The 18,525-nt window shown below is 37.9% G+C and overlaps 1 protein-coding gene across 1 annotated transcript in view; it reads right to left on the reverse strand.

The window, feature by feature from the left end:
- The window catches only part of UPF2 (UPF2 regulator of nonsense mediated mRNA decay), a 120,765-nt gene that overhangs the window by 22,280 nt on the left and 79,960 nt on the right, over nucleotides 1-18,525 (reverse strand). Inside the window, exons 12-18 of the mRNA XM_032156173.2 lie at nucleotides 16,897-17,082; nucleotides 14,062-14,265; nucleotides 12,976-13,251; nucleotides 9,824-10,007; nucleotides 6,124-6,263; nucleotides 816-920; nucleotides 432-530 (exon numbers count right to left, since the gene is read on the reverse strand). Coding sequence (XP_032012064.1) covers nucleotides 432-530; nucleotides 816-920; nucleotides 6,124-6,263; nucleotides 9,824-10,007; nucleotides 12,976-13,251; nucleotides 14,062-14,265; nucleotides 16,897-17,082 — 1,194 coding nt within the window. The remainder of the gene's footprint in view (nucleotides 1-431; nucleotides 531-815; nucleotides 921-6,123; nucleotides 6,264-9,823; nucleotides 10,008-12,975; nucleotides 13,252-14,061; nucleotides 14,266-16,896; nucleotides 17,083-18,525) is intronic.

The raw sequence follows: 18,525 nt of genomic DNA on the forward strand, positions 1-18,525 counted from the left end.
TGGTGGCACATGCCTGTAATCCCAGCTACTAGGGAGGCTGAGGCACAAGAATCGCTTGAACCCAGGAGGCAGAGGTTGTAGTGAGCTGAGATCGTGCCACTGCACTCCAGCCTGGGCAACAGAGTGAGACTCTGTCTCAAGAAAAAAAAAGAAAAGAAACACAACTTAAGAAATAAAAGGGAAAGATTGGCACAATGAAATTATTCTGTTCCAAATCTTGTGTGTGTTGCATTTTCACCAACTCTGCCTCATGCAAATCAGGATGTGGGATGCAAGGACAAGAAGCTGGCTGCAAGCTATCTACACACGATCTAGCAAAAGCTGCTGCAGAAGAGACACTTAGATAGGAGAGGCCTTCACATGAACCAGAATGTAATGGGCTGCAATGTTTTATATTGAGAAGAGTCTTTGGAACAAATGACATTTAATACCTGTAGATTTTCTAGCATCATTTTATCCAGAGCTTGAATGAAGTCCTCATCTTCTACACAAGGTACATGCTTAAGTCCACCGCCTTTAATCATTACCTCCTTATTAAAACAAAACAACAAAATCAGACCAGAAATTTTAACTGTAATGTTTTCTAGGGCAAAGCCTTTTAGTATTGACAACATAACTCAAGGAGTAAAGTGAGTAAAATATCTAACATTATTCAATGTTAAAAGAATTTAAAGAAAATGGTTAGGAAAACAAATTGAAAATGAATTTCTAAAGAAATATTTTTCATAATCAGAAACAAAAGTTTAGTGACTAAAATTCAAATACTATAAAAATGTTGCCCAATTTCAAAAAGTAAATTTTTCAGCCATACGTACAGTATTCTCTTCATCGGTTTCATTTTCCTTATTGGAATCTGTAAGGTAATCTGTATTCTCTTCCTCCTCTTCTTCTCCCTCATCATCATCATTATCTGAACCCTCCTGAAATTATTGAACATTAGAAGATTAAAGCACTTTTCGAAGTGTAACCATATTTTACAAGCCTTAAAAAGATTTCAAAACTTCTGTATAATTGTTTATTATTCTCAAGTTTTAGCTCTTTACATAGTTGGTTTCCAATGGGAGGGCAAAGTCAGCTAGCAACATTTAAGACAAATCAGTAGTTGAAAACCCATCTCACTACCTTCAACTGATCTAACAATACAGAGATCTACTGTAGAAGCTCTTCCTTGAATTCCACAACGAAGAAGTTTCCTGAGCCTTTGTGTTCTCCTCCTGAAACAAATCTGGAGAGGCTGAATGTCTCACTGTAGTTCTTTAATACCCATCTAACTGCAATGGAAACCAACAAAAGTTCAAATATAATAGCATTACCAGCTGAAAGCAATGATACAGCATTACCTTTTATAAAGCATTTTGATTTGGAAGGTGTTCTCATACACTTCATTTTGTTTGCTCTACCCAAGTCTGAGGATGGAAGGACAAGCTTTATTGTTCCTATTTTACACATGAAAAAACTGAGGCTCAGAAAAGTTAACTGACTTGCCCAAGGGCACACTGCTATTAAGCAGAAGACCTGGCCGTTCAGCTCCCCTAACTGGTGGTTTTCAAGGCCGACTTCACCCCATCCTCACAGTCAGTCCCTGCCTCCATCCACTTCGATCGGCTGAAATTTCTTGTCAAACAGAAGATGGGGCAGAGCTCCGAGAGATTTTCAAAGGGCACAAAGCACAGAGTGGAGCTTCATTTACCCCTCTACTCCAGTATCCCAAGTCAACCCCATATGGTTCCTTAAGAGTAAAAAACAACAACAAACAACAACAAAACCCCCACTAAACCCAGCTGCTTCTCACTGTGCCAAGATGGCTGAGAAATAATTCCTGAAACAAATACTTAAATGTGTTACATTATCTTTAGTGTATGTGGCAATTAATTCCAAAACCCCAACAGTGTATAGACAGCTGAAGATTCTGAGTTCTTAAAATGAAAACGTTTCAAAAATGTATACCAATGGCCGGCGCCATGGCTCACACCTGTAATCCCAACACTTTGGAAGGCTGAGGTCAGGGGATTACTTGTCAGGAGTTCAAGACCAGCCTGGCGAAACCAGTAGAGACATGGCGAAACCCCGTCTCTACTAAAAATACAAAAATTGGCCAGATGTGGTGGCAGGCACCTGTAATCCCAGCTACTCGGGAGTCTGAGGCAGGAGAATCACTGGAACCTGGGAGGCAGAGGTTGCAGTGAGCTGAGGTTGCATCACTGCACTCCAGCCTGGGCGACAGAGTGAGACTCCATCCCCCACCAAAAAGAAAAATGTACACCAATACATTACCTTTTCCCCCCAAATGCATTAATGTTTTCTGAATTAATTTTATAATTCAAAATTAAATTTGCAATAGAGGTGCTCTTAAATTTGCTCTTGAAAAAATGAATCCTTTCTCAACACTTAAAAGACACTTTTCATTCAAAAAGTAAGCTAAAATATATTAACTTTCCCCCTCTCTCCATCCTTTATGTTTCATAGTACTCAGGGAATGTAGCATGCATTAATTTTTCAAATTAAGATTTTGAACAAGAATTTCATTTGTCCTAATCCCAGTGTACACTGATATAATAATGGGTGGAATTAAGAAGTGCTCGTCAATGGACCACAAAACCTAAGCAGGCTAGGGAAAGCAAGAGGAACAGCGTAGCAAAAGGCAAACTGCTTGAGTTCAAATACCGGCTCTGCCATCACCTGCTCTATGATCTTGGGCAAATTATTCAACCTATCTGAGCCTTCGTTTCCCACCTACTGCAAGCGTAGTATGAGAAATGGTAATACAAATACAGCACTTAGGGCAGTAACCATGAACAATAAATGCTCAGTAAATAATTATTATTGCTATTATAAGAATGAATCTTGTACTTTCTGTTGATAAATTACATAATGCTAGAGAATATTGGAGTTATCACTGAAGAACATTTAATTTAAACAGTTATCTTTAACTTATAGAGCTGATATTTAAGAGAAAATGTTCAGGTTGTTAGGTGCTAAAAGTCATCCCCACTATTCAAAAGGTCAAATAGAACTTTAAACAGCTGAAGACCAAGATAAAAATAGAACACAGCATTTGTTTTTAAGAGCTGAATTCTAACCCTTTTGTCTCAAAGTAAATAACTGTAGAATATCCATTGCTCTTATTACTTCATAATCAATGCACCTTCTTTCTTTAATAAATTTCTCCTCCTTATGTTTGGAGGGCGGTCATGGGAAACTGGTCTCGGGGTGAAAGGAGAAGTGAACTATTCCAACCTCATTTCTCGCAAAGTGAACCAGAGTCCCCGTTCACTTCTCCCACACACAAGCACTTGGAACCTCCCTCTGCACATTTTGCTTGCATTTTTACGTAGCAAACACATGTATGCTGTGCAATATGCATTCTCCAACTGGAAAAGTAAGTAATGGTTACAAATGATATAACTATCAAAATTATAAAGTTCATGTTTAAAAAGGAGAAAATGCACTTAGAGGAGGAAACATATCAGAACTCTTCAAATGAGAAATTAATAAGAAAATGAGCGCCCCTTAATGTCATATTTACCAACAATGCTGGATTTATTAGATACTGCTCATGTAATTAGTACAGTAGCCAAATCCAAGACAACCATAAGATTAGTCTGAAAATATGAAATGGAAATACTTTCTCATTTCCCTTTGTTGTTATAAAACACTTAATAAGTCAACTTGAATTCTATTACTGAATGTTTCTATTACAACCTCATTTTGAAAACAAAGCAATATAATTATGTTCATCTAGTATACTGAAGCCAATTAAAGAAACATATTCCAGTTCTAAATTTTTACTAACTTATTTATATCTAAGGAAGTTCTAAGGTTGTCAAGAAAAAGTGGTAGCAAATAACATAAATACTTAATGGTGCATTTCCACTGCCTATAAATACTAGCCAATCAGGAAAACCATACATTATTGCCTATACTGTCTTTTCACAACCAATCCTTTTTAACTAACAGCGAAGCCATTTGTTATGCAGTTAAACCATTCCAAATATCCAATAAGTTACAAAGCTTTAGGGCTAAAGGAAACACAGCCTTATGGATTTTTACATCTGACCGTAGAAAACTTTAATCACCTTAAATTAGGAGTCCTTTCTCTTTAATTGTAAATAAAGCTTTTTAAAAATCCAGTTGGCAAATCTATCTTATGAATGTCATAAACAATTAACATTCCTTTAAATATTAAACCCACATTCTCAAAATATTTACATCCCATTTACTCAAATACTTTAAAAGTGAAATTAAATTTCCCCAAAACACTTAAGTATTGACTGCAAATTTAAACTTTTTTCAATATTTAATTAAAATCATGCTTCCAGTGAAAAACTGCTAATTTCATGACTTACATTTTAATTTCATCAGTATTCTATTTGTATCTTTACTCATTTTAACTTTTTAAACTCTTGTTTTGTTTCTTCTATACCCCTAACCCATTCCCCAATCTACCTCGAGATTATAAAGCAAATCCCAGACATCCTTTTATTTTGATCGACTTTTTTTTTTTTTTAAATTTAAAGAAACAGGGTCTCACTATGTTGTCCAGGCTGGACATGAATTCCTGGGCTCCAGCAATCCTCCCACCTCAGCCTCCTGAGTAGCTGGGACTACAGATGTGCACAGCTTCATGGAACATTTAAACGTAAGTGAGTTTGGAAGAAAAAACTGAAGAATTACGGGCCGAACGTGGTGGCTCACGCCTGTACTCCCAGCATTTTGGAAGGCCGAGGTGGGGGGATCACTTGAGGCCAGGAGTTCGAGATCAGGTTGGCCAACATGGTGAAACCCCATCTCTACTAAAAATACAAAAATTAGCTGGGCATGGTGGTGCACGCCTAAAATCCTAGCTACTTGGGAAGCTGAGGCACAAGAATCGCTTGAACTACGGAGGTGGAGACTACGGTGAGCCGAGATGATGCCACTGCACTCCAGCCTGGGCGACAGTGAAGACTGTCTCAGACAACATCAACAAAACCCAAAGAATTAAAACTGCTAGTTTTAATCACACAGAAATGACGTTTTGCTAAGTCAGGAACAGTACAAGAGCAATTTCATATGGTTTAGCTTAATAGTCATAGATACAAAAAGGGTGTATCAATTACTATCGTATATGTTGAATTTCGGATTTCATATAACCATGAGATCTGGGAAAAATAAAGCAAAGCTCATTAATATCTAGCCAGTAATTTTGTTTTAAAGAGTATAAAATCCACTGACTAAAAAGTCCATATTCAACAGTGAGATTAAGATACACAAGAAGTGGGGTGCAATGGCTCACACCCGTAATCTCAGCTCTTTGAAAGGCTGAGGGAGGAGGACTGCTTGAGCCCAGGGGTTTGAGACCAGCCTGGGCAATATAGCAAGATCCCCACCTCTACAAAAAAAACCCAGAATAATTAGCTGGGCATGGTAGCACGCCCACGCGGTCTCAGCTACTGAGGAGGCTGAGGTGGGAGGATCGCTTGAGCCCAACAGGTTGAGGCTGCAGTGAGCTATGATCACACCACTGCACTCCAGCCTTGGCAACAGAGAGAAACCCTGTCTCAAAAAAAAAAAAGACGTGGAGATCAAATAATTTTTTTCTTTAAATTGCTTATTAAATAAAAATGCTATAATCAGTATTTTATTACTTTCTTTAAAAACTTTTAATTAAACAAGGGGTTTTATGATAAAAACATACTACTAGTTACATTTACTATAATAAAACTAAGGAGGAGGCCAGGTGCAGTGGCTCACGCCTGTAATCCCAGCACTTTGGGAGGCTGAGAGGGGCGGATCACCTGAAGTTAGGGGTTCAAGATCAGCCTGGCCAACATGGTGAAACCTCATCTCTACTAAAACTACAAAAATTAGCTGGGCGTGGTGGCACGCTCCTGTTATCTCAGCTACTCGGGAGGCTGAGGCAGGAGAATCACTTGAACCCAGGAGGCAGAGGTTGCAGTGAGCCAAGATTGTGCCACAGCACTCCAACTTGGGCGACAGAGCAAGACTCTGTCTCAAAAAGAAAAAAAAGAAAAAGAGAAAAAAACAAGGAGGAGGTCTTATGTATTAAAACAATTTTGGCTCATATAATCAAAATACTCTTATACAAATGTACTCTATGTTGCTATACATAAAAGTCATCACCTCTTCTTCTGGCTCATTTACTTCACTTTCATTTCCAGATTGTTCTTCTGTTTCAGCCCCACCTTCTTCTTCTTCTTCATCCTCTTCAAGATTTTCTCCTTCTGTCATAGAATCTTTTGAGTCTTTGTCATTTACTAGGCCTTGAAATGAGAAGGTGGAAATGGAAAAAATACATTAAAAATAGACACAGGCTAGTTTTCTATACTATACCAATTCATGTAAAAGTATGCATTAAGAATTCAACAGCCATTTTCTCAGAACAAAGGTAAAAGAATTAAAAACTATGGTGAGAAACATTTAAAAAACTAAATGTGTAGGCTTACATTTCAACAAATAAACACAACTAACAAAAAGCGAGAAAAAATAAGTGTATGTGTGTGCATACTTTTCCCTCTTTTCTTACAGCTTTAAATACTTGGATAATCTTGTATATCTCAGTCTTGGACAAAGGTAGAAAACAGTAACAAATGAGGTACAGTCTCAGCCATATGTAAGATACAGCGTTGGCCACACTCTTTACCAAATGAGATTTAAAGAGTCTCCAAAAACTCAAAGACATGAAAAAAATCGTGCCACTTTAATGGAGAAATCATATTTGGCTATCAATTTGAATGTATGCAAATTAAGGCGGGGTGAATGGGGCAAAACGCCATAGCAGCTTTGTCACCATACAGACTAATTTTTTTTCTTCAATAACAGCATTCTCCTCCTAAGCCTAATGGAACTCCCTGGCCTGAATTTGCTTTCACCTCCTGTGTCCATCCCACATTTCACTGCCCAGTCAATTCTTCTTCCTGTTGGAATTCCAATCCGCCCTCTCTACTTTTGATATGCACACAATGTGGTCTCATCTGATCCCACTGATCTGCTACCCACTCCTCTCTCCTAAGCCCTCCCTTGAAGTTGCCTCAGACGTCTCCTGTCACAGAACACACTGCTTTGAGATCTTGCTTGCCCAATATCCTTCTCAATAGAGAATACTCTTCAATATGCACTTTCAAATCCCATCCACTCTTCAAGTTCAGTTTCAGTTTTACTTCCTGCATGAACTGTCAATGAGTACCTCAATCTATTACTTTTTCTCCTATTTGCTCCTTAAGCATGTGGAGAACCTACAGCATCTTACATTTGATGATATACCATGTTGTTATTTTTTCCTAATGATCTCATAAATATTACATCAGATTATAAGACCCTTGACGACAAAGAACTTGTCTTAAATGTTCGAAACTGAAGACAGCCCATATATTAATAAAGACACAGTAGGTGTTAAATAAATACCTGTTCATACATAGAATCTTAGAGGATTCAAGCAGGAAGAAACTTCAGTGATGATGTGATTTAACTCTCTCATTTCATGAATACTGCTTTGAACACTTCCAAACCAGAATTAAATAACATTGCCTATTACCATTTTAGTTTTGTTCTTAAATTAAAATAAAAATCTGACCCAGTAATCTTATCTATCCTGAGAAAATCAGAGGTACACTAAAAATGTTATTTACAGTGGTATAAAACTAGAATCAACCTAAGAGTGAAACAGCTGTATTAAGTAAATTATGGCACATAGATACAAATGAATACAGCCAATTAAAAAACAAAAAATAAAGCTTTAAGAGAATATGTGTAATGTCAAGAAAAAATTTCATAACATATTAAGTAGAACCAATTGGTTATAAAATCACAAACACATAAAAAATTTAAAAAGAGTAGAAAAATATGTATCAAAATATTAACACATGATTATCTTTCTGTATGGAATACTGGTATTGTTTTCTTGGTTTTTTAAAAATTACTGTCATGAACACATTACTTTTAATACTATTAAAAGTTATTTTTAAAATACAATAAAACGGTTTTAGTGTTTTCCAATTAACTATTATGTTAATATTGGGATACTATAAAACTAACATAAGACAATGAATTCTCAGGTGTCTGAAAACAAAAAACTACCAAAGGCACAATACTGTATTATCTTCTGGTTTATCAGTAGGAAACTGATTTAATATCGATTTTTCTGCATACGTCTTCTTCCTCAACCAGGAAGCAAATGGCGACTTAGGAGTGCACTCATTGCGGCCGCTACCATCTTTAGAGTTTCATTCATAAACAGTGATTTATTTTTACCTCCACATTCTAAACAAGGACAGAGTCCTCCCAAGAAGCCTGCAGTCCTTTAATTTAGCCTTTTGATCTACAAAGGACAAAGCACAACTGTTCTCTTTTCTGTCACCAAACTAGGTGTCACACTAATATTTACTCATGTCCACTATACAAAGAGTACCATTCATGAAGGTTTTTAGGAAACAAGGCTAAGACTTAACAATTTTCCAAGGATCCAAAGCAAATGAAATAAGTTCATAAATACTCTGCTTGATATGAGATTATGTATTCAATTAGAAATTTCAAAAGGAAAAGAAAGTAGGTAACTTGGAAAAAGGTTCAAAGAACAAAAAGAATCACATATGCCTTTATGGGTTAAGTTGTAGGAAAAGTCAATACTTGCACAATCAGTAGCAGCACTTATAAAACCTTTACCATGAAAAGTGGTTCTTCAGATATGCGATGCAGTAAATTTATATAATTTGCATAACTGGTGAAAGTAAAGATCCCTTAATGACAGACATGAATGTACCAAGTTCTAGTGGGAAATCAAATACTAGCTTAATAGTCTGAAAATGCGTCACTTTTTATTTATTTGTTTTATTTTATTTTTTTGAGATGGAGTTACGCTCCTGTTGCCCAGGCTGTAGTGCAATGGCATGATCTTGGCTCACTCCAACCTCTGTCTCCCGAGTTCAAGCAATTCTCCTGCCTCAGCCTGCTGAGTAGCTGGGATTACAGGTGTGCGCTACCATGCCTGGATAATTTTTGTATTTTTAGTAGAGATGGGGTTTTGCCATGTTGGCCAGGCTGGTCTCGAACTCCTGACCTCAGGTGATCTACCTGCCTCGGCCTCCCAAAGTGCTGGGATTACAAGCGTGAACCACCACACCTGGCCAAAACGTGTCACTTTAAAATGACTACAATAAAACATGTTAAGAACTATCAGCATATAAACCAGATTGGTATGGCTATACCTTGTACCGGTTATTTCTAAAGACATATAGGTTCCCGCAGCTCTAGTGGAAGCTGTTCAAGAGTTAACTCTTCTCCCCAAAACAACCTCAGGATACTAAAGTATATAGAGAACCTTCTAATTATCTCTAGATTTTCTCTAGTCCTTAGAAACAGAAGCAACTCTGCCAGTGGGTAAGTCTGAAATCCTGTAGGGTAGTTCCAAACTTCTGACAGGTACTCCCTTCTACAGTTTCTTTGCTTGCACTTTTTAGGAAATAATGCCTGTTGAAAATACATAGCAAAAATAAGAAATGCTTTAATAAAAAATAGATTTTATATTAGCAACCAAAAATTCTAAAATTAAGAGAGGTAGACAGGATTGTGGTTTTTTTTTCCCCCATCACTGTCACTTGCTTCAAGTCCTGTCCTGCGAGTCCTGCATAACTGTTGTCCTCCAGTTTGAAATTACTTAGTGAAATCAAGCACACCACACAGGCATTACCTAACACTACCACATAACACTCAACGTTGAAAATAGAAAAGATACAATGTAAACTCTGACTGGTAACATTATAACACAAATTCCAGAAACAATCTGCCAAATATCACCTTCATTTTCTGTCTGCAGTCAATTGCTTACCTAGTTTTATTAAGAATTCTCGTTCCAAGTCTTGTACCTGCCTGACGGATTCTTCCAGAGAATTACAGAGTTTGATCTTTGGTCTTAGCAGTTCTAGTGTGTCACTGATCATGTAATCTATATCAATAGGAAATGGATGGTCTTTTGTCCAAACCTCCAAACTTTTCTTCCACCAAACATAACGCTGATAACAAATGAAAAATAAATTTAGCTATAAGAAATTAATAACAAAATATTTAAAAATAATAAACTATATTGTGCTGTTACCTAGTTATAACTACTAAGCTAAAAGGTTGTAAAAGACATCTACCATTTCTATTAATGGTCAACAGCAATGATCCTATTCCAATCATTTCCCTCTGTCTATATAGGTTTTGAGCTATTTGGTGAATTTATTAAATATCTTTTTTTTTTTTTTTGAGACAGAGTCTCGCTCTGTCACCCAGTCTGGAGTGCAGTGGCGCAATCTTGGCTCACTGCAAGCTCCGCCTCCCGGGTTCATGCCACTCTCCTGCCTCAGCCTCCCGAGCAGCTGGGACTATAGGCGCCCACCACCACTCCCGGCTACTTTTTAGTATTTTTAGTGGACATGGGGTTTCACTGTGTTAGCTAGGATGTTCTCGATCTCCTGACCTCGTGATCCGCCTGCCTTGGCCTCCCAAAGTGCTGGGATTACAGGCGTGAGCCACCGCGTCCGGCCCTAAATATCTTTTTATTATAACTGTCACAGTTTTTTTTAAGGCAAGGAACTATTATAAATAAAATACCAAATAAATTTTCAGGTACTCCAAAACAAGGCACTGATTTCTCGTATTTAATTTTACAAATTTAACCAAATTCAAAGCCATCATTGTGATAAATGTTCATTATTTTCTCTGTGCTACTTGCTTTGATTTTTGAAGAGTTAAAGTATCTGAAGATATGGTTTTTGAAATACATAAAAATCACTAATCATCAACAAGCCTTTATTGAACATCTACTGTGTATATGGCACTATGTAGATATTTTCCCTCTCTACTCCAAGCCTGGTTCCCACATTCTATTTTATACTTGTTCTAATTCCTAAATTTACATTAACTGAACGTACAATCCAAGAATTTACTAGTATATGAACAAGTATTCCTCTGGGAGTTCTACTCTTCCTTTCCAGTTTGTTCCTGGTCCTTGCTACTGCAAGTGTAGACCTCATCTGGGAGCTTGTTAGAAATGTAGAATCTCAGGCCTCCCCCTAGGTCAACTGAATCAGAATCTGCATCTTTACAATGTCCCCAGGGGACATGGATGCACAGGAAAGTTTAGAAGCACTGCTCCAGGTGATCCTTTCTTCCTGACCTTCTAATACTAAACCGTACACTCCATGTTCTGGGTGGAACACACAGACCTCATCACCCAGGCCTCACTCACTTCTGACTCCAATTCCTAGGTATGGCTCTGCTATGCATTTTTGTCTGTTAATCAATTTGGAAAATATTTTTGTCTCTTTTGGCTCCTGAATATTTCTGAGTGTTTCTTTTCTCTCAGCCTAAGATGTCAGAGTGAATCCAAAGGATTCTGAGAGATTCTACTTTGGATGCTGTTATAGCTGCCGTCTTGCAGCAAAACTCTAGCTTTTAATACAGTATCCAACTTAAGATGGTCCTTACATACAACAGGGACTCCAACCCTCAAATCTGCAAGTCCTCTTCCCCACTTTTTGCTCATCAATTCAGAAAGTAAAGGAGTAATAAGTTTCCCTCTATTGCAAAAGAACAGCGGTAGGAGCAAGCTAACAGACCGCAATTCCCCAAAAATATTTACCCCCAACTTAACACATGCCACCATGTGGATGTATTTTTGATACTTCAACTTGTAACATTAAACTTATTTTCTTCATAATGGGTAAATGAAAATACTAACAATTGTGATTATATAGAATCGAATGGTACTATCACCACTTAGTAAAACTTAAAGCACTTGATAGTGAGTTGTTCACCCTAATTGGCACTTAGAAAATTGTATTTTATGGGAAATAGTAATTGGGCTCCAACTCATCAACCTATAAGTTAACTTCTGAAATATAAAATTTATAGAGGTTGTAGTACTGTCCTTATATTTGTATATGAATTTAATTTATATTGTACTTGGTCTAAATCACAAGTTTATATAATTACCCAAAATTAAGATATGGAAAACACAACCCAAGAATTTATGAATAAATGAACAAATATTCTTACTGTATTAAAAATAACACATTTTCCTCAAAAATGATAGGTTTTCTTTAAAAAAAAAAAAAAAAAAAATTAGGCTGGGCACGGTGACTCACACCTGTTAATCCCAGAATGCTAGGAGGCCGAGGTGGGCAGATCATCTAAGGTCAGGAGTTCAAGACCAGCCTAACCAACATGGTGAAACCCCCTCTCTACCAAAAATACAAAAATTAGCCAGGTGTGGTGGAGTACACCTATAATCCCAGGTACTCTGTAGGCTGAGGCAGGAGAATTGCTTGAACCTGAGAGGTGGAGGTTGCAGTGAGCTGAGATTGCACCACTGTACTCCAGCCTGGGTGACAGAGCAAGACTCAGTCTCAAAAAAATATATATATATATACATATATATATCTTTTAGAAACAAGAATTTGGGCTGGGCACGGTGGTTCATGCCTGTAATCCTAACACTTTGGGAGGCTGACGCGGGAGGTTTACTTGAGGCTAGGAGTGCAAAACCAACCTGGCCAACATGGCAAGACCCCATCTCTATTTAAAACAAAAAAAAAGAAAGAAACAAGAATTTGAGATGTAAACCAGAATATACATGAGTGAGAAGAGAACATTAACAAATGTATTACAAATCACAAGTAATTTAATTAATAAATTACTGTATTAAATATCACGGTCCATAAATTACTGAACCAAATTTATAAACTGTAGAAAATAACTCCCAAAATTAATGAGCAATCATTATCAATCATAAAAGTTACATGCAATGAGAATGTTCATATAATAGAATCCATCATATATCTTTAAATTTCCAAAAGCATTCTTATATGAATATAATCTAATTATGAACATATACCTGGTATATGAATACCATAATGTTTCTTCTCTAACAGTATTTTTTTTAAAACACATGCAATGTGTTAAATGATGCCAAACTGAATATTTCAGCTTATATACCTGAAAATATACAAGGAAACAATCAAGTTTCCGTTTGCTGGAACCTCTGTCAAAGTACTGGCCACATGTGTCCAGAATAGTGCATACGAGTCTAATTCTGAAAAGATGCTCAGGTGGGTCCAGGGAACTTGGAGAGCCATCAGGATTAACACCAAATGAGGTAAAAGAATACAGAGTTCTGAAAATAACAGCTGATTCCACCATTCGGTAATTGTAAAGTTCTCCTAAGAACTTGGCACTGCTGATGCGTCTCTGATTAAATTTAGGTTGATTAACCTAAAAGGCAACAAAAACACAGATTTTCATTAAAGAGGAGTAGTGTATATGAAAACAGGTTAAACTTGTGTCTGTAACTCGAAAATATCAATTACTGAAAGAACACTGAATAGAGAAACGACAGATCTTTTCTAATAAAGTGGTCACTTCCAGGTGTCCTTTTTTCTCTCTAGGAAATGGCTATCTTTAAAGTGTTTTCATAAAAACAACATGTTAGATATTAAATTAACTATCATTGCATGAATTGTTTCTAAAACAGTTAAAATGTAATTCTACCCTTAACCTATTTTCTCTGCAATCAGTGAATTAAGGAAACAATAAATCTGGGTTTTACAGTAAGAGGAAACTGTTAGGCCGGGCACAGTAGCTCATGCCTGTAATCCCAGCACTTTGGGAGGCCAAGACAGGCGATCACCTGCGGTCAAGAGTTCGAGACCAGCCTGGCCAACATGGCAAAACCCCGTCTTTACTAAAAATACAAAAACATTGGCTAGGCGTGGAGGCATGCTCCTGTAGTCCCAGCTACTCGGGAAGCTGAGACAGGGGAATTGCTTGAACCCAGGAGGCAGAGGTTGCAGTGAGCGGAGATCGTGCCAGTGCACTCCAGCCTGAGTGACAGAGCGAGACTCTGTCTCAAAAGGAAAAAAAAAAAAGAGGAAAGTGTTTACAGAAAATTCTTATAAAATGATTATCAGCTTTTTCTAACTAATAAATTTACGGATTCCTATAACTTGAGTCTCAATAGTAACCTAGAAATAATAAATTCTCCACAAATTCCAATTGTGTGACATTAAAGAAAGTCTTGTTTACCTCCATTCCTAATCGAATATCTTCTAACACTCCATCCACAACGTGGATCCCAACATCCTCTTGGTAGAGCACTAGTCCTGCTAAGAGGTTGGCTACACAATGAATACTATTATATTTCACATTCCAGATGTTTATCATACAACAAATAACATAGTCTTTCACTTCTTGGTCCTGCCAGGGCAGCTTTCGCATCTGTCTCAAAACCTAAATAAAGAAAATTTTGTTTAAATTATTAAGTACACAGTAGTCTGACCAAATAATACAGAAATTTTGCTATGATTTGCAGAGAACTTTTGAAATAGAAAATACATTAGAAATCCTCTATCAGCCTCTTCAGAAATAGAAAAAATGAGACTTTCTAATTACGATAAAATGTATTATCAGCTTTCCTAAATCCTTCCATAGTGCTCTCAAATTTTCTAGAGTTTTCAGGTCTTCGATCTAGGTGACTGTTCTCAGGTCATTAAAAGAAATATCCAATCAGGAGTTTGGAGTAGGTTTTTTTTTTTTTTTCCCCAGACACAGTCTCACTCTGTCACCCAGACTGGAATGCAGCAGCGCAATCTCGGCTCACTACAACCTCCGCCTCTATGGCTCAAGCAATCCTCCCACCTCAGTCCCCCAAATAGATGGGACTACAGGCACACAATAGCATGCCTGGCTAATTTTTGTATTTTTCGTAGAGGCGAGATCTCCCTGTGTTGCCCAGGCTGGCCTCAAACCCCTGATCTCAAGTGATCCCTGTGCCTTGGCCTCCCAAAGTGCTGGGATTACAGGCATGAGCCACCATGCCCAGCATGGAGTAGGTCTTTAAAAACAAAAACGGGCCAGGCGCAGTGGCTCACGCTTGTAATCCCAGCACTTTGTTAGGCCAAGGTGGGTGGATAATCTGAGGTCAGGAGTTCGAGACTAGCCTGGCCAACATGGCAAAACCCTGTCTCTACTGAAAATACAAAAATTAGCCAAGCACGGTGGTGGGCAACTGCAATCCTAGCCACCAGGGTGGCTGAGGCAAGAGAATCACTTGAACCTGGGAGGCAGAGGTTGACGTGAGCCGAGACCCCACCACTGCACTCCAGCCTGAGTGATAGAGTGAGACTCCATCTCAAACAAAAACAAAAACAAAAACCCAAGGGTTATGAAAAATAACATGTTCTCTTTGGTGCATCATTTGACATAAATAATCTCACTTTCTTTCTTTTCTTTTTTTCTTGAGACGGAGTTTCGCTCTGTCACCCAGGCTGGAGTGCAGTGGCATGATCTCAGCTCACTACAACCCTCTGCCTCCAGGGTTCAAGCAATTCTTATGCCTCAGCCTCCCGAGTAGCTGGGATTACAGGCATGCGCCAACACACTCAGCTAATTTTTGTATTTTTGGTAGAAATGAGGGTTTGCCATGTTGGCCAGGCTGGTCTCAAATTCCTGGTCTCAAAAGATCTGCCCACCTTGGCCTCCCAAAGTGTTGGCTCATAGGCATGAGCCACTATGCCAGCTAATAATCTCACTTAAAAAATAAAATCATTAATTTCCAACAAATAAATCCAAAGTCAACTGGCTAAAAGATCCCTTAAGGTGGAGGACACTGTATCAAGTCTGACGCTGTCCAACAACCTCAATTTCCTCATGTGTAAAACGGGGGATAACAAAAAAGTACTTACTTCCTAGTTTATAGTAAAGACTAGGCAAGTTAAAAATATGTGAAGTACACAGGAAAGCGTCTGGCACATTATAAAAATGTTAGTGGCCAGGTGCAGTGGCTCACACCTGTAATTCCAACACTTTGGGAGGCTGAGGTGGGAGGAGGATTGCTTGAGACCAGGAGTTCGAGACCAGCCTGTGGAACACAGCAAGACCCCATCTCTATTACATTAAAATTTTTTTTAAAAAGTTAGCAATTACTATTTCAAAGCCTCTACTATAACAAGATAATCAGCAGAGCTCTAAACCATAATCAAAGTCTTTCCATTTTTCTCCTTATATAAAATGGATACTATTAGCTAATTGCAAAGTAATCCTTTCATCTCTACTCTCTATTATCATCCACAATTCATCTTTCAAACACTAAACATGACTCTGACATTTCCAATGAAGCTGGTATGAGAACTCATTTAGCCATTCTATACTTTTCAAACTTTTAGCCAATTCCAAAACTATCTGAAACAACTACTGCCTCTGACTGAGGAAGCTGGTTTCAATTTTCAAACCTGCAACATCATTCCTTATCACCTTCCATCCTAAAAAGAAAAAAATTCTACACTGTATTATATGTCAAGTTGTAGAGTTCACCAAGAAATGTTTTGTTCAACATATCTTACTTAAAAGCAAAGTTTCTAACATGGTAACTACAATTATTAAGATAATAGGTCAGTGATTCTTTACCTTCACTGGAAATTAACCCCTGTTGAGAATCTAAAGAAAGCTACAGACCCTGTTTCCAGAAAAATACAAATAGCCAGAGACATTCAAAATTATGAGATTTCAGAGGGATCATGGGCCTCTTATAAAGTCTACTAAAGGTTAGGATCCCATGTACTGATGTAAAATAATATTTAAGTACAAATTTATTATGGAATACCAGAGAGAAAGTAATAATTTCAAATAAAATCAAAATTTACTAGTTACTATTTCAATTAAAACAAAAAGTTATCATAAAAGGAGAACAAAACCTATGTCCCAAATATATATCATCATAAGAATTCCTTCTTAGGATGACTTACACAGAGCCAATTGTAAAAGAACTTGAGCTCTACCCCCACTTCTCCTAGACTCTACATAAGCTTAGTACTACCACAAATCTCATGTTAACTATTAACTGCATGATTTCATAAGATTTACCTTCTCGGTGGTAACCTTAGAGAGATCCTTGTACAAAAGTTTCCGGACATATTCCTGGAGAGGAGGACGTTTCTTTTTCACGGTTTTTTCAGCTGGAGGCGGGTTGCAGTAGTAATATGCATTCTCTACCATTGTGACGTATCTCGCATCAAGATGCATTGCTTGCTTCTTTCTCATCATTTGCTCCTGAAATAAAAAGTCCAAACTAATCAAAACACTTTCCTTCTAAGATTCCTTTACTCCTAACTAAAATTCTATTCTCAGTGATTTACTGTTTCAAAGTAATGGGTTAGAAAGGCGGCAAAGAAAGGACCAGGCACTGTGGCTCACGCCTATAATCCCAGCACTTTGGGAGACTGAGACGGCAGGATCACTTGAACCCAGGAGTTCGAGACCAGCTTGGGCAACATGACGAAACCCCATCTCTACAAAAGACACAACAATTAGCCAGGTGTGGTGGTGCACAACTGTAGTCCCAGCTACTTGGGAGGTTGAGGTGGGTGGACAGCTTGAGCCCAGGAGGTGGAGGCCGCAGTAAGCCATGACTGGCACTGCACTCCAGCCTGGGCAAGAGCAAGACCCTGTCTCTTAAAAAAACAAAACAAAACAAAAACACACAGAGAGGTGGGGGTGGTGAGATAAAAACAATCAACAGGCATATCAAAGAGCATGTAAGCACACTAACTGTTATACTACTTACCATTTTTAGGACATACTAGCCCATGACTACTTAGCCTTAAGTTTCATCCAACAAAATACTCAGAGAACTTTTCTACCAAGGTAACTTCTTTCATAACTTTGCCAAAAAAACATGAACTTTAAGGAATGCAAGGCTCGAATATACAAGTGAGTGACAATAAGGACTAAAAATATAAATAAAGGGCTGACTATAGCTGTTCAAAGTACAACTAAGAATTCATTCTCAAGGCTCCAATGTTGTATCAGATACCTGACATGTCTCTACAAAAAAGTAAAAGTCCCCAAGGTCTTATAATGTGTCTAGGGTTGCTCAGTACCAGCTCAGAAGAGGTAACTAACAAATACAGATCTAGTCACTCACCATCTACTTCATGGTTTCTCAGCCTCAGCACTACTGACATTTTGAATTGGATAATTTGTTGTGGGGGATTATTCTGTGCATTGTGGAATGTTTTACAGCCACTCTGGCCTCTACCCACTAGATGCCAGTTGAGAACCACTGACAAGTTGAAGATCTTTCAACAGCACTCTTAATTCTGAAAACAGCATCATACCAAGCATTAAGATTACTGAATAATTAAGTCATTTTAAAAACATCTGCTGGGCGCAGGGGCTCAAGCCTATAATCCTAGCAACTCGGGAAGCTGAGGTGAGAGAGTCTCTTGAGACCAGGAGTTTGAGACTAGCCTGGGCAACAAAGTGAGACCCCCTCTCTACATTAGAATAAAATAAAGTAAAATAAAATAAAATAAATAGCTGGGCACAGTAGTAGGTACCTGTAGTCCCAGCTACTCGGGAAGCTGAAGCAGGAGGATCATGTGAACCCAGAAGCTTGAGGCTATAGTAAGCTATGATCATGTCACTGCACTCCAGCCTGGGTGATGGAGTGAGACCCCATCTCTAAAATAAAAAATAACAGAATAAAAGAAA

Source organism: Hylobates moloch, unplaced genomic scaffold, assembly GCF_009828535.3.
Source record: "Hylobates moloch isolate HMO894 unplaced genomic scaffold, HMol_V3 SCAFFOLD_2, whole genome shotgun sequence".
NCBI classification, from domain to species: domain Eukaryota; kingdom Metazoa; phylum Chordata; class Mammalia; order Primates; family Hylobatidae; genus Hylobates; species Hylobates moloch.